Genomic DNA, 23,262 nt, shown 5'->3' on the forward strand with positions numbered 1-23,262 from the left:
CCTGGACCACAAAACCATTCACAATGGTCAATTTATTTTTAAACTGAATGTTTTACCTAATCTGAAAGCTGAATAAATAAATAGTCTGGAATCTGAGGACGCAATATATAGAGTCTATATATATCATCTTTTAAAACTGTCCAAATGAAGTCCTTAGCAACACATATTTCTAATAATACATTTTTATATATTGACAGTAGGAAATGTACAAAATATCTTAATAGAAAAAAAACTTTTCTTAAAATCCGTAATAATTATTATTAATAATAAAAAAACTATAATTATATATTATAATTATATATTACTATATTATATATAAGTGACTATAAGGTCACGTTCTTTCTAATCCCATTTTTTTAAACCCTAATTAGTATGTAATGTTGCTATAATAGCATAAAAAATACCTGTAAAATGATAAAGCTGAAAGTTCACTGCCAGGTGATATATTTAATTGAACAAAATTTGCCTTTCAAAGCCTACAGCGAACGGCCGGTTTGGACTACAGCCCTCTACTTCCTGCTTTAATGACGTCACTAGAACAGTTTTTTGACTAACCTCCACCCATAGGAACACGTCAATCGCCAGCTAAGCTAATGGCAAGCTAAGCTGCTATCGAATCACAACACACTAAACAAACTACTCAATCAGAACTCGTTACGTATTTTTGAAAGAGGAACTTCATAGAACAAGGAAGACATCAGCACGTAAATTGTGTGAAAATACCGCGTTTTTTTACATGTGAAACATGAACACATGTTATATTGTGCACTGTAAACACAATCAAAGCGTCAAAAACACAGAAAGAAAGGGGCATTTAAGCATTATGTAACATTTACTAATTAAAGTTACTATAAGCAGCCGCCAAAGACAATTTCCCAAAGAATCAGAATGTTAATTTTGTATCACACGCACAATTCAACACTTTCTCAATTTTACAGCAGCATACCAATAACATTTATACAGTCTGTGCAGTTGGCTGATGAAAACACAGCCCATACTGAAAACAGTTGGATGCTAAGCCGAGTTACATAACGGCCCAAAAGTGGCACATTCCTTCCTACTTTTTCACGCCACCTCGTCTAATACTTCTTGTGTGCCTCCTGCCGCTCTGCACACCATTTCAACCGGGTCAGATGGCCCTTTCAGATCGGACCGCTATTTCTGGCCATTCTAAATGTGGACTACCTGGCACATAGAGATGAAGCAGCAATCACCCAACACACCTGGGATCAGTCGGATTATAATAAAATGCGGGACATTTTTCAGAAATGAAAGCAGATGTACTATTTATAGCGCCCGTTCTAAAAACAGAACAAAAATTAATCATTAGCTAAACAAGGGGAGGGAGATGTGCTCACCGAGACTCACCTGGGCCTTGTGCCAGCAACAGAATAGAAGTTCAAAGTTGTATGACCCAATGAGCGTTTAATTCAGCAATGTAAATGATGCAAAAGTCTTTACTTTATGAATATTAACTTCCACTAACTAATAATGCACAATTAAATCCAACAGCACTAGACACTATCAATCCATCCATCCTATTATTACCAAGATAATTTGTTCATATTTAATACATTTTTTCTTTTCCCAATAAATGGTAAAAATAGATGCTATTTGTGAAAGACAAACGTTCTTCCGATTAAAAAAATATAATAATAAAATATTGATTTGACATTTAAGTGCTCTCATAATAAATGTGTGCTTATAACAACAGCATGGGACATAACATTTGAACAGTAGAGGGTTGCTAAGCAACTGTGCGTGAGAAGGAGAATACTTAGCAGTAATAAATCAAGTCACAGGCATGAAACCCTTTCAGACGTATTAAATCATATCAGGAAAGTTTCAACGTGTCATTGTTCCTCTGACAATTATAATTAATCCAATTGCTACATCAGAAAACAACGTTTAATTAATCACAAATTACTTTAAAGAAAAATTGGGTATAAATATAGAGAAGGGAAAGAGCAAGAGATGTTGACTAATGAATGAAGGAGAAAAGAAAGAAAGACGGGGGAGTTGTGATGTATTAGCATTTGCATCTTGTAAAACTTTTGCAGCTTCTTGTATACAACAATAACTTAACTCATCTGACTTTCATGGGCTTCTAATACGATAATGTCAAGCCTGTGTGAGCCATAAGCATTCACGTTAACGTCTAGTATGATTCTCACCACTCCGATGGAGAAATAGTTGTTGACTATGCTGTAGGGCACAGGGTCACCCTTCTCCTCTTTATCGTCGGGAACGATGTCGATGTTCCAGCGGTCGAGCAGCACCTCGGTGCTGTGCTCGATATCCCTGAGGAACTTCACCAGATTTCCTCCTTCATAGCCTGCAAACCAAAACAGAAAATTGTACACACAATAAATAATGTACAGAGGGAATTACAAAGTAAAAGTTTATGCTCTTACAAGCAAAATGCATATATAACTTAAAAAGTACTGTATATAAGTTTTAATGTAAAGAAAAGATGAAAAAGAGCACGTTGAGTATCTTCTATTTTGCTTATGACAGAAAATAAAGCACATTATTACAATTCACAGGTTTATGTAGTTGAAAAAACATCTCAAAAAATAAAATGTTGTACAAATGTGTTGCAAAGTGGCATACGTGCACATTGAAGTGGTCCGTATGACTTGTAAAAAATTATTTTACGATCAGTTCTTGATGTAATTTCCGAGCTTTTGAGTACTTATGACCTCATCTCTATTCCTCACATAAAGTTATCGGATAACTTTACAAGACTTAGAATACAGTCTGTGGTATGAAGCACTTTTTATACACTTTTAAGGTTTTGCATTCTTTTTGAATCTCCAGTCCAATTGTAACTGTATGAAACTAGTACATTCATTCAAATGTATCAAGCTTTGATGAAAACATTTATTTGGAATGACATGTGAGTCAGTAAATGACGGGCAATTTTTCAACCATTTATTTTTTAAAGGAAAGATATAAGAGATAGATTCAATTGATTTATTGTAGCACTAAGCAGTGACCTGTGAGGATTTTGTCAATGCCTGGCAACCCATCCACATGACATGATAAGTTCTTTGTGCCATATAGAGGATCCATGGGGTGGATGAACTCCAATTATTTCCTAGTTCAAGGCAGGGTACAGATCCTGCATGTTACATCACAATCACAAAGGTACCATTTTTTAATGAGGGACATCATACTGTGGATCAGGTGGCGATATTGACTCCTGCCTGGCAACCGAAGGAGAAAAGGCACATGTGTGATGACAAACAGCCGTACGTTACATATAGTTATGTTCACACGCCGCCTCTACAACTGCACACAGGTGATACACGTGTAAATCAAAACCAATCATCCCTCACGTGCAAAGATAAGCATTCACCAGTCTAGCATCCATATGAAACTATTAAGTACATTGAAGCAAAACTTTACACTCACAAAAACCACAAACATGTAGACAGAGGAAACAGTGATATGAGGGTAAAGTAATTAATTCAGCAGCCTCCACAAGGCTTTGCACACCTGGCTTACAAGCACACGCAAGCAAGATTACTGATGCATATCACTCCATCATAACCTACTGTATAAACCCACATATGTAATTAAAAACATAATCATGCTGGAATAAAACAGAGCATCAGGTTCACCTTCTTTTGTGGAGATGTGAGGTGTCATAAACTTATTCTATAAATTAAAGTCATAGTGCATTTATTTTTGATGAGCAGGTCTGGACGAAACCAGGAATGTGATGCATTTTTGCACAGATTGTAGGGAAAGACCCATAGTAATATGGATTTAAACATGGTCAAATGTGAAAAATAATCAAAAAATACTAAGCTCCTATTAGAAGTTAAATCTATCAAATGAGGTAAAACATCTGATAAGTATTCAAGGGCAAATAAAGTTGATGAATGATTCATCGCTCAATAGCACAGATTCCATGCAGGCTTGTTGATTAAAAATGCCTATAACTGTGCTGAATACAGGTGAAGTTTACACAAGAATCTGTAATGAAGCGTGTCTCAATCAGTACTTATATCATGTACACGGGTTCAGGCACTTGTAGGGAAACTGGCTCACTATACATTGGGAGAATTTGGGACACTTCCAATACGCAGAAACTACATCTCTCTGACTTAACTGGTTAAAGTACAATATGAAAAACACTTAATTAGGTGAAAAAAGTCCAGTAAAAACGACATTGCTGTGCTACAGCGTTAAAAGATTAAATAGAAAAACTATTTCATTTAGGCTATACAGTAAATATGTAAGTTTTACATCTGTCAATACAGTAACAACAAAGACACTTAAAGGAACCGTATGTAGGATGGTGGCCAAAAATGGTACTGCAATCACTTTTTAAATTACTGTAGAGCAGTGTATCCCATTCCCTTCCCCCTGACTCGAGGTTGCCAGATAGTAAAGGCTGCAGAATCCAACAGGAATGTCCTGGTTGCTACAAGAAGCTTCCAATGGCAAGTGACGAGTCCTACACATTAAGTTTTACTTTCTTTTAAACCTTTTAAGCCGACCGGGCCACGCTGGCGGCCCGACGAGTCTTTGTTTACAAACTATTACGTTTACAATGTATCATATTGATGAAGAAGGGTATTAAACTTGTCATGTCATATATCATTACAAAGGGCTTAGATGTCATTTCGAAGTGCTGTTTCATGAAATAAATGCTCTAGCAAAATTAATAATACATTTAATGCAACGAGGTCATATCTGAAATGTTCATTCATAAAATGACATCATACCTTTATTATGAAAGAGCACATCCATAGTAACTCTAGACTTGCGCTGCTCCATGCCAAACGTTCACAATATTACATCCACTTGCAGTTTTTGTCCACAAACATATTATATATGAGAACTATTGCTATTCCATCGGATTTTTTATAAAATAATCTTCAATCCATATTGTTTTTCAATAATTGTGCACGCAGCGCAATTCTACTATGGAGAAAGCATAACGTTACGCGATCAGGGCAATCTCCATGCAAATCGTTCACAATATAACATCCATTTGCAGTTTGATATAAATTTCTTACATACTGTTCCTTTAATATGAATAAAACAAATAAATAATAGATTGATGAGACCAAATACTGTTAGTTAGATATACCAAAACAAATAAATCTCACTTTTGACCACTATCAGACAAAGATACATCAGAGCCAGCGGCGAGTGGCCAAGATGAGGCTGTGTGGGGTAAACAAGCACTGATTGACCGCTGGGTGTTCCTGGAACTCACATCTCTGAAATAGGCACTATCTTTATTATTCAAATGCAGATTTAGAGATTAAACATTTATATTCTCTCCAAAACTAATTTTAAAACTACATTTTGTGACCCAGAGACAGTAATATTAAGAAACTGCTTTTATGTATAATATAAACTGCAAGCCTCCACTCACTTTATATGACACTATAGACCGTTTCAGCAGTAACAACGTAAACACGCGGCTGTCGCGGTCCGCACCTAACTTCCGGTAAACTCCGCTAAGAATAAATAACAACAAAGTTCTTTAAACGTAGTTTATTTATATAACAAGCAAAACATCAACACGTAGATTACCTAGGAAACCAAAACATTTGTTATTTTCGAAGAGGCATTTGTTTAAAAGATCAGTTTAGCAACTACTCAGACAATTAAAAAAACGAAACCGGAAGTAAGGTTCGGATCCAGACGTGTATCACGTGAGTCCGATGAAACCGTCTATACCATCTCAAAAGCCGTCTATGAGCACTATTTATTAATATCACACATTTAAAGGGGACATTTCATGCAAATCTGACTTTTTCCATGTTTAAAGAGTAACTAAACCCTAAACCAACTTTTTTTAGTTAATGATCTGTAAGAATGATGCTTTATTAGTGCTGTTCATTGATTTTAGTAACTTTTTTGACATTTGGATATAGAGGGCCCTATTTTAACGATCTAAGCGCATTGTCTAAAGCGCACAGCGCAACGTCTAAATGGGCGTGTCCGAATTGCTAATTTAACGACGGGAAAAATGGTTTTTGCGCCGAGCGCATGGTCGAAAAGGGTAGGTCCTATTGTAATGGGAGTATTTTGGGCGTAACGTGCAGTAAACCAATGAGAGTCACAGCTCTCATCCCCTTTAAAAGCCAGTTGCTCTGGCGCTATGTCTAATCCCTATTTAGATGACGGACTTTGTAAACTGAAAAACTAAGCGGAGGAAGAAGATCCCCAGTTTAAGATTAATGTTAAATAATTATGTTGTTTTTTCACTTGTATTGAAATTGTTATTTTTTTATTAAAACCTTTAAAACCCGTTTTCTTTTAGTCATGGAAGTAAAAAAGCAGGCTTTTAATTGCTTTAAATGTATGGCTATCCAATATCACCAAAAAATAATTTACAAGTATGTAAGATAAGGTTTGTACTCTAAAAATACTTTATTTGTAACAAACAGGAGATAAAGAATTTACAAACGGCTCTCCTCACGTTTCAGCACTTTGGACAGCGGTTTTTTTAGCAAAGAGTTTTTTTAAGCATTACTTAAAAATGTTTCTCATCTCACCATATCCACAGGTACAGAGTCATCCATAAATCCGTGAGGTATCATTAAAAAAAACATTTAAAAACAGACGCATTTGTTCAAAGCAAAGCATTTATTTACTTACCAGGCTGCAGGTGAAGCAGCTCTTTGTGCCTTCTAATGTCTCATAATTAGTCCTCATTTATGTCCAAGAGACTCAATAATAATCTTTTACATTTCAATCCTTTAATCTTTCATATTTAAAAGCATTTTTGTGCTGCTGCGCATTCATGTACCTTGTGATAAGAAAACCCGCGTTGTCCTCCCGTGTATAGGCGCATTTTACTAATGCGCTCTTTAAATAACATAAAACACATTGCGCCATTGACTTTAGACTTTAGACCAGGTTTTTGTTGGTCAATGGCGTAGTTTATTTTAGTTGCCTCAAAATAGCAACGCGCCAACAATGCGCCTGAACACACCTCGTTTTCAGACCAGAACGCCCTTGGGCGCAAATGCATTTGCTATTTAAACAACGCGGCGCTAAACGTGAAAATTAGGGTGGAAACTAGCGAAAGACACTTGCGTCGCGCATTGCGCCGAGTGTAAGATAGAGCCCAAAGTGTTTTAATACTACAATATATGGTGTAAAAACGTCTGAGTGCTGCCCTCTTCAGGTTGAACGGTGGCTACTGCAGTTGAATTTTCCTATTGGATGTTGGGTCCAAAAAATGACTCGTGACGTAAGCAGGTTCAAGCTCACCACGCCCTTGTTACGATCTCACCACACACTTGGTATGAGCTTAGTTCGTCCCCTATATCTCCGTTGGGATCTTCCCACTTTTCTTGCATTTTTCAAATATTGACAGTGGGCGGAGTCAGGCTCTGACCAGGGGTTTAGTTACGCTTTAAGTGCTATAATTGGGTCCCCAGTGCTTTTATAAACCCAGAAAATGTGAAAAATATCAACCTAGTAGTACCGTATTTTTCGGTAGATAAGCCGCGTTTTTTTTTTCATATCTTGGCTGGTGCTGCGTCTTACAATCAGGTGCGCCCTTGTAAGTCAGTATGAATTAATTTTGACATTTATGAGGTAAGAGACAACATTACCATCTACAGCTGCAAAAGTCCACTATATGCTGCTTCTGTAATTATGTAATTTAATGGGATCTGTAATGTGGAATCGCGAGTATGCGAACTTCACACTAGTTGGCTTGTTCGGTTAATTTAGCCTCTTCAACTTTCCAGGTAAGTTCTGTATGCTATAGGTTTTCGTTTGATAATATTACTTTTAACATACAGACATCTATTCAGCCTGCTGATCTGTCCGCTATTGTTAAATTGAATAACTTGCCTTTCCAGATTAAATGTCTGTTCTTCGGCTTGGATTTTGTGAAATAATATTCTAAATAAACGCGACGTATAGTCCACTGTGACTTATATATTTTATTTCGTCTTAATGACGCATTTTTGAATGATTCGGCTTAAACTCCAGTTCGGTTTATAGTCCAGAAAGTACGGTAACTTAGTTTTGGTAAACCATTCTCTGCAAGCATGTAAAAAAATAGGTAAGTGAAAACTGGCTCCCCTTTTGATTTCAGACGGGAATCTTTTTATAATAATACTGCCCCTTAAAGAAAGAGAGAAAACAAATGACAACACAACTGATTTTTAATTTCAACAAATCAACATTATCGCTATTAGTGTTTGCCTTTTATCAGCTAGGAAACGAAAGTTCCAGTGCACTGGAAGGATTTTGCTATTGAGCAGCCCTTTAAATGGCTGACTCCCTGATCAGTGGCCTAACCACTAAACAAGGGAGCTTCAGACGCCACACCGGAAGTCAAAATAAATTCTAGGATTTCAAATGTTGACTAGCAAATCCTAGGTCATGTGCTTTAGCTTTGTCCAACAACATGTGACCAGAGCATTCAGATGATTGTCTGCCAGTGAATTATTATACAGTAAATGTGTGCAGATGTTGAAATTAAAGCCGTAAAAATGAAAGGTTTATGAAAAAAATGTAAGGTTAACTTAAATGGTTAAACAAAGTAAATTTCGTTAAGTTTCATTTCAAAGTCTTTTAGTAATTAGATCTGAACTTTTGTTGGACAAAAAAAATGTCTCTCACCTCCGCCCCAGCGCAGACAACGAGCAAGGTCGTTCCCGGTACCCAGCGGCAGGATTGCAACAGGTGGATGGCGAGCAAAATTGGCCTTATCTGTTGCGGAACACAAATGATAAAACTATTAATATCGTCCTCAATGTTATATTAGCAGTACAGTAACAGTTATAAGCAAGTATTTCTCTAAAAGGTTAGGGCAGGACTATATGCTTGTGTAAGCAATGGAGTGTATTTGGGAATTGCAAATGTACAACCAAAGTAACAAATTAAGGTTTATTTACTGCCTTTGAAATCATGAGATTAGGAGCATCAAAGTTTGATTTCTATCACTGATCATTTTAATTGAATTCTTTGACAGGGCTTTACTCAGTCAATATTAAAGATATCAAGGTTTACTGTTTTACATAAAATCATCCCACATAATGTAAAAGCATTTTGTTTCAGTCTTGGTTTCACAGACTGAGTCACATATTTATACGGAACCGTACTTTAGTTATTCAACTCTCTATCCACCTTGACCTAAAGACATCTTGAAGACCTTTTTAAGCGTGTGTTTTAAGCGTGTTTTTAGTTGGACTTTGTCAAGTTCCTTTAACCCACACCTATTTACATAACGGCTATGCTGTATAACATCTTGACTATTCAAAATAGATTTCTTTTTCAAAGGCAAGCAGCAGAATACATCTGTTGAAGACATGTTGAACTGTATCTTTCTGTCCTCGTGCTGATGGTCCCTGTGTGGCTTGTTGCTGTGTGCACAGGGACTGAGGGGATGTTGTTTTCAGTCCTGCTCCATATGGCGTGATTTACTGCCTAACTGCAGGGCTCGGTGAGTAATCGTCGGCAGAAGGCATTTTCCTATACCAGTCAAAGTCTGAACCGATCACAGAGCAGCTTTTAAACAACTGTAGGTTTGGATGCTAAAAGAAAAAGCTGCACCTAAATCAGTATTTTAGGCAAGGCAAGGCAAGGCAAGTTTATTTGTATAGCACATTTCATACACAGAGGTAATTCAAAGTGCTTTACATAGAGATGAGAAAACAATCTAAGAGAAAAAAATCGTAGGGTGCTTACTCATGCCCTCCAAACGTCACATTTCCACTAAAGGAGGCTTAATAAGACATAAAGGGAAAAAGAACCAAATATAATCACTTCTGATCTGAGTTTAAGCGTCATCTTCCAATTGTTTTTCAAGGTTTGGAGACCAAACTGATTCAGCACTTAAGTGTGATATTTAGAATCGCCCATACAGTTTCCATTCGAGTGCTCATCCATTATCATCAATATGGCTGTCAGTGGGGGAAAAGGCGGGCCATTATCTCTCCGCTGCCATCTTGCATTTGCTCAAATGAAAAGGGTCATAGATAAGTCGATGCTGTTTCTAGAAACAATGATCTGTGAAGTATAATCTTTTAAGGGCTTCAAAACTTTACGATTAAATTAGGAATTTAATAACAGCCAGACCTGTCTATTATTGAAGGACATCTTAAAATCCCTGTAAAGTCAGACATTAAATGTGTTCCGAGTTTGTCACACCACAAAAATATTTGTTATTAAACACCCAATCAAATTTGAATGCTGGAAAAAATAAGTAAATAAAATAAGTTAAAATAAATAGGCAGCGTTCTCTGTCCTGTGTTGGAGCTGAAACCACGCCCCCTCGCTTTAATATTAAGACAACCCATGGACAAATTCATCATTCAACATCATTGCGAAGTATTTTCTCCGTAAAATTGGAGAAAATCGCCCTGGTTTCCAACCTCACAACATGTAACCAATCATATCAACACAGCTGAAAGCGTGGATCAGTAGTTGAAGTTATAGATATTATGTATGGATGCATAGAATCTGCTTCTATGCTGCTCACGCTATTATGATGCTCAAAGGGCTTTAACTAATAAAGTTATTGACTATTATGGGACTTTACACTTAAAAATTAAAATTAAAGTCATATTGATCAAATCTTTCTCTATGAACAGACAGCTGTATTAGTCGTCTGATGGTGTATTAAAGGAAAACACCACCGTTTTTCAAAATTTTTACTATGTTCTTACCTCAATTTAGACAAATTAATACATCCCTATCTTTTTTCAATGCGTACAGTTAATCTCTATACAGCGCGTTGTGAATGTGTTAGCATTTAGCCTAGCCCCATTCATTCCTTAGGATCCAAACAGGGATTAATTAAGAAGCCACCAAACGTGTCCATGTATTAAATAGGGAATACATGGACACGTTTGCTGGCTTCTAAATTCATCCCTGTTTGGATCCTAAGGAATGAATGGGGCTAGGCTAAATGCTAACATATTTACGCAGCACTGTACAAAGATTAAGTGCATGCATTGAAAAAAGATAGATATGTATTAATTTTTTCTAAGTTGAGGTAAGAACATATGAAATATTGAGAAACTGTGGTGTTTTTCTTTAGGCAGTTTTAAATAACTTATTACAGCTGTTGAAAGAACAGATGCATACTCACCTATACAGTCCAAAATCCAGCCCACTGTTCCGTCACCACCACACGCAAGCACGCGGAAATCTGGCACATCCCGAAAAAAGTTGAGCCTGACAGACATAAAATAATGAGACAACAATAAAATAAATAATAATTTCAAACTGAGAACAGTAGTTTGAAATTTAGTTTGAGCTGAATATCCCGCAGAATTGTTGTGTTAAAGCTGTTGTGTGCAATTTCTGCATCATTAACATCATAAAATAACAAAAAATAGATATATTTTTAAACTGATTTCCCTTAAAACTTTCCCTAAGAGCACTGTCTACCACTGGTTGACCATGCAGATGGTCTCTCCCCAAACTCACACTTCAGGTTAGGGCTATAGGTTGCTTTGTCAAGCTGGTAGGAATACTCAAACAATAATGTTCTGATAGTGCCAGCAAGTATTTTAAAATAAAGAATTGCTAATGCTTAAGCATCAGACCTTATTATTTAAAGTAAATCAAAGATCTGTTTGATTGCATAAATAATAAGCATTAGTCCAGTGGTTCTCAAACTGGGGTTTCTGTGTCTACAAGAAGTCTACAAACCAACAGCACTACATTGTATCATTAAATATGTTTTGTTTAACTCAAATTCTAAGAGATTGTTTAAGGTCATGAATTGTCTGTGGAGGGGGGGAACCCTACACCGTGAAAAGTTAGGCTGAGATTAGGAGGTAGAGATGTATGAAAAATAAAACAGGACAAAGGCAGCAAAAAACAAAAACATCCACCCTCTGCTGGTCTGTAGCATGAACTGCACCTCACGGGTGCCTTCAGGACACATCTTGAACATAATGTGTGAAATATTAATTTGGTTTATTCTCTCTGCATGTGCCCTGACAATTCAGCATGATTTATGTATGCAGGAAAAGAGTTAAAAATGCTACAAACAATGCAGTCATTCGGATTCAAACAATGTTTTGTATGTACATAGCCTTAAAGGATAGGAGAGAAGGATAGATTCTGTGGTGCCATGGAAATGAATCAGACATTTAAACGCTTAATGTCTACAGCATTTGTCTTAAACTATATCAACAACATCAACAGCACAGTGCTGACAGGATACTCCACTGAACTTCAATAACTGTGGAACAGGCACCATGAAACACTGGATCAGCCTGGCTCAATGCTCTGATTTCAAAATGTTCCAGGTCCATTTAAAATTTTATACAGACACAAAGCAAGAGAAAACACACACTTTTCACAGAAAACTATAAAAGTGGCCTCTTCAGTGCTGAATGAGCAAAGTAAGCACTCTAGTCTATTTTCATCTCTCCATCTTTTCATATCCACTTAGCCACCTGATTGTCATTCATTCACAATAAAATGACAAAAAGCTAGAAAGAGACAGACAGACACAAAGAATTAATCTCAATCTTAGCTATTTGCTTAGGTTTGTTGCATATTATCTGAAATTCACAATAATCACAGCTTAGAATGTAAGTGGTTAAACCATCCTGATAACAACCTAAATTGTGTTTACATTTATTTATTTAAGAGATGCTTTTATCCAAACTAACTTCCAAATGAGACAAACACCACTCATTGATTAAAAAGCATCCAACTATTTTAGCAGTGCCACAATACCAAATATAAAGATTGAACAAGACTAGAAAGCTAAACGCAAAAGGTCATTTTAAAATGCAATGCAATAAGAGTGAGGAAGAGTAATATAAATGTATTTATTTTCATTTGCTTGCTTTAAAAATACCTTTCATCTGCATGCTAAACCTTTGCAGAAATACTACTTATTGTCATGCATTCTGTGATGTATGCATTGCACATGTACATACTTTGTATATTACAAAGTGTATGGGTTCTTCCAGCTCAGTGAGTTTTGCATTGCATAAGCAGTGAAAAGGTTGTGGGTTCAATTAAAGGCGGGGTGCATGATTTTTTTAAAACACTTTGGAAAAGGGGATCCGGCTGAGTACCAAGACACACTTGTAGCCAATAAGCAGTAAGGGGCATGTCTACTAACCAACATCTTTGCCTGGGTTGCGTATGTGTGGGGCAGGTCTATCATAAGAAGGTCCAGATTCTATTGGGGTAGGGGCTTGTTTGTTTAGATGATTTCAAATGTCAACATTTGCTTTCAGAGATCATGCACCCCGCCTTTAAATCTATAGCTTCTGTATAGCTCAGTGGGTTGAGCATTGCATCAACAATGCAAAAGGTCATGGGTTTATACCCAGGGAGCACACATACCGATTAAAAAATATGTGTGCCATGTAATGCACTGTAAGTCAGTAAATGAAGAGTTCAGCTGCAAAACCTGTCATTTCACTTTCACTTTCCTTTCTGAATAAATGTAAAAGGTTCAAAAGTTCAGTCAATATCCTAATATATTCAGTAAACCTCTTTTAATTGGGTAAAAAACTCTTGCAGCTCGACAAATGAAATCCGATGCTGTCATTCATCTAATTCATCAACCGTGCACTTAGAGGACTTTGCTGAAAAATCGGCGTGGAGTTTAAGAAATTCTGCTAAACGGGTATTTCTGAATGGCCATGACAGTGACACTCCAAATCACATTAGAAAAAGATGGATTTTTAAAAGATGGTTCTTGATGTATAAAAGAAAACAACAAAGTAGATGGTTGTGAAACAAGTAAATACCCCAAAAAGATCTAAATGATTATGAATTAGTTAAGTGTTCAAAGAAGTGAATTTAATATCTAATTTTATTGTATTGTTTTCCATGAAATTTGCAATGTCACACAGTCTTTATTCTCCTTTGGTCTTTTTCTGTGAATGGGCTCTTCAGGATGAGTAGAGCTCTAGTCGTGACTACAGAACATTGTGTAGTATTGGGAGGGGGTAGGGGTAGAATAGAGTAAAACCTGCTTTCATGTCAAACAACCACCATTGCTAAGCCTCTGTTCTGTGTTTCTCTTTTTTGTCTGTCTCTATCTACTTTTTCCTGAATGAGAGTGACTGTTGCTCAACTGCAGGATGCTGAACAAAATGTACTAATGCATTTGTGTGGGTTAATGTGTAACTCATCCTAAAAGGTACCACAATGAAAGAGGCCATCTGAAAAAAATTACAAATGATATTTCTGTAATCAGGGGTGTCATGTACCCATTTCTTTGGAGAGGGCACCATTGGTGTTCCTGGGTCAAGCAAGATAAGGACATCAACAACAAATGTGAATCATATTTAAAAAACAATGGTAGTCGTTTTACAGACTTATTATTAAATTCTTCTGAATTTATAATTAAAATATTCAGGTGCTAGGGCTAATGGGTAATCCTCACTGCACTTTCACTGATAATTTTAAGATCATTACACTTGAAAATTATGTGACATTTACTTACTTTTAATTGCATTTGAAACGAGGTTCTTCAATTCACTTTATGCATACCTTTAAGTTTAATTTGTAGTTTAATTTTTGTGTTGCATTAACAATGCATTTTCAAAAATTGTGTAAATATGTTGTAAGTAAAAGCTACTTATTATAATAAATCATATTTGTAATAATTGCAAGAGAAAATTATTGATATTTTTTGTGCTTATTGTTTGCTCTATTGTGTATTTAGGCAAAAAAACCTGATCCGAGTGCTTTATTTACATCAATAACTTTGAATTTCATTGGTTCTTATGTGGTTTGTGACCCATGCACTTGCTGTTGCTAATAAGCTGAGCTACAGGAAATATTTAGGATGTGTCTGTGAAGGGGTTTTAGTGCAATATATTTGCTTAAAGAAGCCTTGTCGTGACAGACACACTAAGAAGAAGTATATTCAGTGCTTGAATGAATATATTTACTCAGCGGGATACCTCAGCCGCATCTGTTTGAGTCATATTTAATGTCTTGTAGGTCTCTCAGAGTCAGTTCCAATTTGTGAGCAGTTCCTTTCCTGCACTAGACGATTGCAGGTTAGTTCACAGTAGTGCCCGTTTGTAGAAGCAGATGTAAAAAAAAAAAAGAGATGGAGCCACACCAGAACAAAACAACAGTGAGAATGTCAAACTGTTTTTGAGCAATTCCCTGTTATTACTTGAAAAAAACATGTTTTTTTTCATACATCTCCCTCAAACTTTGATGCTTTAAACCCAATTTACACAGCACTTTGGTCCCAGAAAATGTCTGTAAAATTGGCAAAAAGGCTTCAACACAAACACGTCCCGTAAATGCTTTGGGATCGCTCCCGTAAAGAGGTCTTACTAACATTGCCATAACATTTACAGAACACATCCTGTGTGAATAACAGGCAGAAACAATGCCGTAAGGGGCATGCTGTAGTGAAGACGCGGTTCAGCTCTTTAACACGGGGAATTAAACGCAGATCAACATTCACAACGAAAAATGTCAACAAACTGAACTAAAACAGAAATCAGGGATTGACAGTGTTATTTACCAAAAATCAAACGATCCCGGACAAATCCCGGAGTCAATTTCTGTATATTTTCCATAATCTCTGTGTGAAAAGGGCTTTAGTCTCTTACCCTGTTGTGGGTCCTCCACAATCCAGACTGTACACCTGTCTGGGGTTGAGCAGGTACTGGAACTTTCGCAACACCCTGATGAAGACAGACACCAAGAAAAGACACAATCACCATTAAATAAATAAAAAGACATATACAGACACAATGCCATACTTTTAGATGGTTTTAGCAGCAACAATATAACATAAACAAATTTTGCTTTTGTGAATAAAACTTAACTTCCGGTAAACTCCAGCAAAGAATCAACATAATTAAGATAACAATGAAAATAAATAACAAGTAAATGACCTTACTTGAAATTATAGCTACACTAAGCTAATGTTACTGTGTAAAATGAATGTATATAATATTAGCTACAGATCCTTGAATTCTTGCCTGGCTTTAGTGATCCATGCTCGCCGGCGAATTTTTTTATTTTTGTCTATTCAAGCTGCTAGCTAGACTGATAAACAAATGCAGACTGGAAGTTAACTTAGGGCCAGGCGTGTTTTGCACCTGAATAAACCATATATTTATGAAGAGTTTGGTTCCAAAACGCCATAAATCCATTTTGTCTAATTTTGGCAAAAACGTGTTTTCTATAACAAGAAAATTTCAAGATGAAAACCCCAATTTTCTGTTACAAACTCTCAAAAATTCAAATCCATAATTTGATTTTCAAAGATTTATTAATAAAAAAATATTATTTTTTCCGCAAAATGTTTTTTTTCAAAATGCTATAAATTTATTAAATCAATATACAGTACATTTAGTTGACTTGTGGTATACACAGATTTAAAAAATAAACATTAATGGCATCAAATTAAAACACTTACTTTGTCGTATTAATAACTTTGTCGTATTTGTCGTATTGTCGTTATAATCCTTGGTGACATCGTCGCTAAACTTTTTTTGACAGCGATCAGTTGTAAAATGTTTTGGTCATGCTTGATGTTCATTGACTTCGATTAAAATAATGGAAAGTTTTTCATGAGATCACCTGGAGTCAATTTGCTAGCATGACAGAAGCTTGAGGAGTCGTGTCATTTTTCCGTTTCTTGAGTGCCTTTTGTGTAAATTATTAGATTATGATGGCTTACGTTTCTTCCCCGCCACAGAACACCAACACAGGTTTATCAACGCCAACAAAGTATTATTTTGTTTTTGTTTGTTTGTTGATCACAAATAACAAAACAGATGTGAAAAAACTAGAATTCCATGTGTATTCAACACGCCCCCATTGTGTTTACATTGCGTGGAATGGTGCGCTGTAATTTGTTGAGCGGATTTATTGCATTTTGCAGAAAAGAAGGACTGGTATTTATCACGTTTTGGGAAAAAAGGGGAAAAAATATGACAGAATAACATGGCGGTGTTACAATACTGATATTGGCGGTAACTCTTTTTTTTACCTAAGGAATCAATTGGCACAGAAAAGCATCCAAAATAGAGACAGCAGCACACATACACACATGGCATCCTCCAGCATTCCTCCTCACTAACCTTGAAGTAATAAAATGATTATTGAGGACTCAGTGTCCTTCACTTTTTAACTGTGTTAGCTACTCTGTCCCTTTAATGTGCTAAAACAGATAGGAAGAGGAAGAATACAAAGCCCTGTTAGTTTGAGGTGCGTCACAAGCCATGCATTTATGTGGGGGTGATAATTTGAGCACTTATTAACACTAAAGACTTCATTCGTTCCTTATGCAAAGAACAAAAGAGAGCAGCCAAGTGTCAAACCCTGGCCAATGGGCTTTCAGTACGCTGTGCGGGGCGAACATGGTGAAAAAATCTCTTTGTACAATATGAATTAATGGTGACCACTCTGTTCCTTTGTTTGGATCAAAAGAACCACCAAAATGTTCTTTCTTTTTTTGGGGTCAGGGCAGAGACCGCATCTCTGTTTGAGCGCATGTCTAATAATGGAGGATAATCGGCCAATTAATGGTATTTAAAACTGTGTTGCCATAGCGATGCCAGCTCTAAATCCCAATACCGGTCCGCCGGAGGACATCTGGTGGGTGGCGAGAGCTGAAACAACACCCACATTCTTCCTCCTTAAACAGCATTGCTTGTCTCCTGCAATCTTTGATGGTATTTAGGACATTGCCAGCAAGCAAAATAAAGAGTTGGACTTTTATTAAGCATGACTTTAGAAAAACCATAGAGGTTTGAAAACATGAAAGTAATGATGCAGGTGTACCTCTCGCCCTGCCGACCGCCACTCCTGGGGTTGACCAGCACAAGAAGAGGGTGTGTTCCTGGCAGAGGGGTGATCTTAAAAGACACAGGTGAAAAAATGTCACACACAGAGTGCAGATTAACAATCTAAGTTTATAAATTGCGGGCTCACCTGCAATGCTTGACCATCGCCAGTAAACTTGAAACACTGATTGGTATCTTCAGGGCTGGTATTGGGCGATGACTCTCCTTCACTTTTTTTTACAGCAGAATGTCGGTCCTACCAGAGACAGAGAGACGTCAAGTTTACAAACCCATAGAAAACCAAATATGGAGAAGCTACAGTACTGACCAAGGGGTGTCAAGATCAAAAAGCACCATATCTAATTGCAAGTATCTGCTTTAAAAAAAAAAACACAAATCCTGTTTTTGATCCATGACATCAAACCTGCCATTACAAGTCTTAACACTTTAAGTATGTGCATATTGGATCAATATAATAAATCTGGCTTACTCAGTGGCAGCCGGTGACTTCTTTTTCAAGGGCGCATAAATGCAAAACTTGTCAAAACATGTATTTAGCCTGCCATGTGTGTGGCTTGTGATGTAAAAAAATGTGTTAGGCGAGTCATGTGAACCTATGTGCATAATGCGTCATGTCAAAATATGTGCCTGCTGCAGAGACTTTGAAGGGGTTTTTGATAAAAGAGACCCTCGTGTTTGCAAGATACTCCTTTAATTTCATGTGTAATCTGAGTTTAGTATTATATTAGTGTCTTGCAATTATTTTGAGAACGTGATCTTTTTTATCATAAACCGCTTCGACAGGCACGTATTTTGACATGAGGAGCCACACACAACATATTTTGAGTCATTTGGTTAAAAAAAGCTTTGAATACAATGCCAGCATATGAACTATATAAGTATACAGTGCGGAGAGGGGTGGACCCTCCGATATCCAGCTGCGAATGTACAGTACTTGCCACGTGAGTACACAATTGGACACAAAATATTAAAATGAAATATTTTATTAGCTTAATTCAACAAATGTTGACATGAGAAAAAAAGACAGCAGAGTAGTATATATTATTATTTTATATTACCAGTCAAGATGACTCTCAGTAGATAACCCTGATGAGCGGTATAAATTTTAGCGGTTGTTATCGGAGATATTTCGTGACTGACCAATCAGAATCAAGTACTCTAGAGAGCCGTGTAGTAATGTAATATAATTCATAAAGCCAACTTTAACGATGCTTTTATGGTTCTTTTCCATTTGGAAAAACATTTGTTCCATAAAATGATATCCATTAAAACATATCTACAACAGATTATATTGTGTCAACAACAATTATTATGAGTGCATATGTGATATACATAAGCAATGCTAGATCTTACCAGAACAACAGGACAGATGTATGAAGGCAGGAGTGTGTGATCTTTCAACGGCCCACCGTCACACTCCGGCTTCACATTGGACGCACACTTGTTATGAAGCTAGAAAATATAAATGTACAGATAAGTGTTTGTTGAGTTGACTTTTTGTTATATTCCCAATAATCTTACGCGGAAAGGAAACGTTCATATACTGTAGGATGACGAAAATATATGTAGTTTATATTAAAATGAGTTGATGCAGTAGAGCTGAAGCAATGCAAGTAATGACTTCAACACAAAGCTACTTGATACAGATGATTCCGACGACGCCAGAGCGCGTGCAGGGGTGCTCTGATATTGTGATAATGTGATAATAAACATCATTATGTAAAGATAAAGTCTTTGAATGATCGCTAAGTGCTGTCACTTATCTTTATTACCTGTGGTTCTTCTGAAACGAGCTGCATGAATGGTGTAAAAACTTAGTCTGCAGCTCCGCCATGCGGTTAGAGTGAATACTGCATCAAAATGTCTCAAACTACTAGGTGTATGCAATTCTAGGTTTTAGTTTTGTGTCAAACATTTGAAGACCAAGAACTAACGTATTTAAATGCATATTTACAGTTCAATAACCTTAATTAACCTAATATATCTGCCAGAGCCAAACAACCTGCTTTAAGAATTGCTCATCCAGCACTGATGTTGTTGTAAAAGTTCATCAGGATTAACCAGGGATGTATGTAAATATGTAATAGATAGATAAAAACCAATTAAACTGTATCTTGTTTAATAGTATTTTTTTTATTTTTTAAGTGAAAGAGAATTACTTTCAAATTGATGAAAAACATTGTAAAATTAATTTCCTTGAAATCTTTGATCACATTTGATCGCATCTCTGTAGACAAATGATATGCATCTCTGTATTTTAAATAATAAAAAAATAATAATAATATTTGATAATATCATAAAAGATTCTCAAATATAAGTGCTAAAGTTTTTACTATCAACACAGGAGTGTTAAACACAAAACTGGCCAGAGGATGTCAGTATAGACTTACAGTGATTTGACACCAAACACAGTGAAGGCCTGTTAGACCTTGATAGCACTTAATACTGCGGTGACATTTGTCACATTTTGTTGGAGAGTTTCCCTCCATCCAAACGTGCTGCATAGCCTAGATAGATAGATAGAAATAGAGAGAGAGAGAGAGAGAGAGAGAGAGAGAGAGAGAGAGAGAGAGAGAGAGAGAGAGAGAGAGAGAGAGAGAGAGAAAAAAACTTCATGTAATAAACTTTAGTACTGACCCAGTCCTATAACCTACTGGTACACTTATGCACAGGATGTTACAATGAAATAAAACAAAACAATGGTAGTCATTGTTATAAGGGTGTACAAAAATGCAACATCTTTATCATAAATGCAAAATCATATTGAATAATAAATAATCACAACAGGTTGTCAGACAACAACATTAAGGATAATAAATCTCTATGTTAGTTAGAGCTTTAGTAGATTTGCTTTGTGGTATCACCAACTATTAAAGCAGTTTTGCGTGATCTCTCTCTTTCCTCTCTAACTACAGAAAAGATTCGCGACACACCGGATATTCTCATAACCTCCTGACATGTCCACAATACATAACCAAGAGTTCTGGGTCTGGGAAGTTGGCTTGAGTAAAAACAAAGCTGGACTGCAGGCAACAAATGAAATAATCATAACACTCCTCTGTCTTCTACTCATAAATGCAACACTGTGTGTATGGTGGGGCATAGTGGAGCAACAATAAAGTACGGTATTTTGGAAAATAACCTTAAACCGCATAAATCCATTGCATTACCCCAAATACACCAAATAATGTTCTTTTTAGCAACATCATACGAGCCCTTTAAATTTTACCTCAACTTTGAAGACGCTTTTATATTTGCATTCTACTACTAAAATCAATTGATAAAAACACATTAAATATTTTCATTACTTCGCGACTGTTTTCCCAACATGTACAGCAATACTAATTTTAACCTACGGAGGCCGCCAATATGTTTTCGCGTATAATGCGTTCTGGGTTGATGATGTGTAATGGTTGTTGCAAAATATTTTTACAGTTTACTATAGTAAATACTATGGTATCTACTAGTTTTTCATGTGATAATGTTTTACTCCCATCTTCTTACCTCTCAGATCATCTGTATTTTTATCATATTTTATTTGTATGCTTTCTGTATTGTTCATCATTAATGATACTCTCCCGGTCATATTGAAAGTGCTGAACAGATGATGTTGATGTTCTTGTATTTTTAAAGGGCACTTATTTCATTGTTTAAAAAGAATGTTATTTTGTGTATTTGGTATAATACAATGTGTTCCAGTGGTTTATGGTTAAAAAACACATTATTTTTACATACCGTACATTTTTGTAGCTCCAGATTTCACTCTCTTCCTGAAACTCACAGATTTGAAAAGCGCTGTGTCTCTGATTGGCCAGCTAATCTGTACATTGTGATTGGTCTGAATACCTCTGAAGTCGACAGCAGAAAATGTGACGCTCCTTACCATTTTTGAAAGATTTGGTTGCTTACATTAGTTAACTTACAGAGTGTTAGTCCGAAGCGGGAGGAATTATGATAATGTCGGCCTTTATTACATCACCAATCCCATGAAGTAAACTGTTGCCTACAATCCGTGTGTTTGTTGTAGTCCAAGAAAAGAGATTTATGTTGGAGACGATAACTCGCGTCATTGTTTACTTTGGGGTTTGTAGCCTTTGCATATCGTTAACATGTACTAACACACACTTACACACCAAAGGAAATGTAAAATCGTGAATCAGATAATTGGTGCTCTTTAAAGAGTAACTAAACCCCAAACCAACTTTTTTTAGTTAATGGTCTGTAAGAATGATGCTTTATTAGTGCTGTTCATTGATTTTAGTAAGTTTTTTGACATTTGGATATAAAGTGTTTCAATACTACAATATATGGTGTAAAAACGTCTGAGTGCTGCCCTCTTCAGGTTGAACGGTGGCTACTGCAGTTGAATTATCCTATTGGATGTTGGGTCCAAGAAATGACTCGTGACGTAAGCAGGTTCAAGCTCACCACGCCCTTGTTACGATCTCACCACACACTTAGTTCGTCCCCTCTATCTCCGTTGGGATCTGCCCACTTTTCTTGCATTTTTCAAATATTGCAGTGGGTGGAGTCAGGCTCTGACCAGGGGTTTAGTTACGCTTTAATGTCATGCAGGTGTCGAGACCACATACCGCCACCTACTGTCTGTGTGCATTTATGACTCTCATCCTCTTTTTCACATAATTTTATAATCTACTGATTGAAGACTTGTTAACCAAGTTTACCTTGCTATAGCGTTAATAGAACAGGTTTTGAATGCAACCTTTTAACCCCATGTATTGAAAAAAAAAATTTAATGGCAACCTAAGTTATTTAAAACTATGTCATTTGTCCTATTTGTAATGTCAAATTCATATTGCCAATCCCAGTGTTAATCTATTACACCATACATGTGTTTAAAGTCCGTGTACGCTTTTTGCAAAGTGGAGTGACAGTGATTTCTAATGGTTAATTGTTGTTTATGGACTTACGTTGGTGTGTCTGCGGGACTTGGCGTAGGTGCTAATGCAAGCAGCGATGTCTTTGGACACACAGCGCTCATGGACTGTGTACTTGCATACTGTCAAACAGATGGATTTTAGAGAAACATTAGGAGAGAGGAAAATTGAAATAGAAACCTGTCCATTCTCAGGCTAGAGACATAATGTAAGGCATTTCATTTCAGTACATCAATAAAAACACAAGACAACCATAAAAACTGCTCAGGCGACTACTAATGCATTTTTAGATCAACAGTTTAAAAAATAGTGCATATGGAAATTGTTTCAAAATGCCCATCTTTGCAAAATAAGGGTGTGCATTATTAATCCATTAAAGAAATGAACTTGACACTCACGTGCGCAGCATAGGCCCTGTTTCCTCACTCCTAACAACATAGTGTGACAGTAATTACAGTAGGCTGGCTTGTTAAAATGCTTCAGTCTCCAAACGTGCTGCCCGTCTTCCTGGACATTCTGCGTGCATGTGAATGAGAGAGAGTAATTTAAATACTGCGTTTATAAATTGATGCCTCTTTATACACTTACAATCACTA

The 23,262-nt window shown here is 36.4% G+C and overlaps 1 protein-coding gene across 3 annotated transcripts in view; it reads right to left on the reverse strand.

Annotated features, from left to right (window-relative positions):
* Positions 1-23,262, reverse strand: part of dgkg (diacylglycerol kinase, gamma) — a 145,144-nt gene that overhangs the window by 61,813 nt on the left and 60,069 nt on the right. For all 3 annotated transcript variants that reach the window (XM_065251459.2, XM_065251458.2, XM_065251460.2), the window contains 10 exons: positions 23,065-23,182; positions 22,700-22,788; positions 20,159-20,275; positions 19,122-19,220; positions 17,896-18,003; positions 17,746-17,819; positions 15,561-15,635; positions 11,090-11,175; positions 8,617-8,706; positions 2,175-2,335 (listed from right to left, as the gene is read on the reverse strand). In XM_065251459.2, coding sequence (XP_065107531.1) covers positions 2,175-2,335; positions 8,617-8,706; positions 11,090-11,175; positions 15,561-15,635; positions 17,746-17,819; positions 17,896-18,003; positions 19,122-19,220; positions 20,159-20,275; positions 22,700-22,788; positions 23,065-23,182 — 1,017 coding nt within the window. The remainder of the gene's footprint in view (positions 1-2,174; positions 2,336-8,616; positions 8,707-11,089; positions 11,176-15,560; positions 15,636-17,745; positions 17,820-17,895; positions 18,004-19,121; positions 19,221-20,158; positions 20,276-22,699; positions 22,789-23,064; positions 23,183-23,262) is intronic.

The sequence above is a fragment of the Paramisgurnus dabryanus genome, chromosome 15 (assembly GCF_030506205.2).
Source record: "Paramisgurnus dabryanus chromosome 15, PD_genome_1.1, whole genome shotgun sequence".
In the NCBI taxonomy this organism is placed as follows: domain Eukaryota; kingdom Metazoa; phylum Chordata; class Actinopteri; order Cypriniformes; family Cobitidae; genus Paramisgurnus; species Paramisgurnus dabryanus.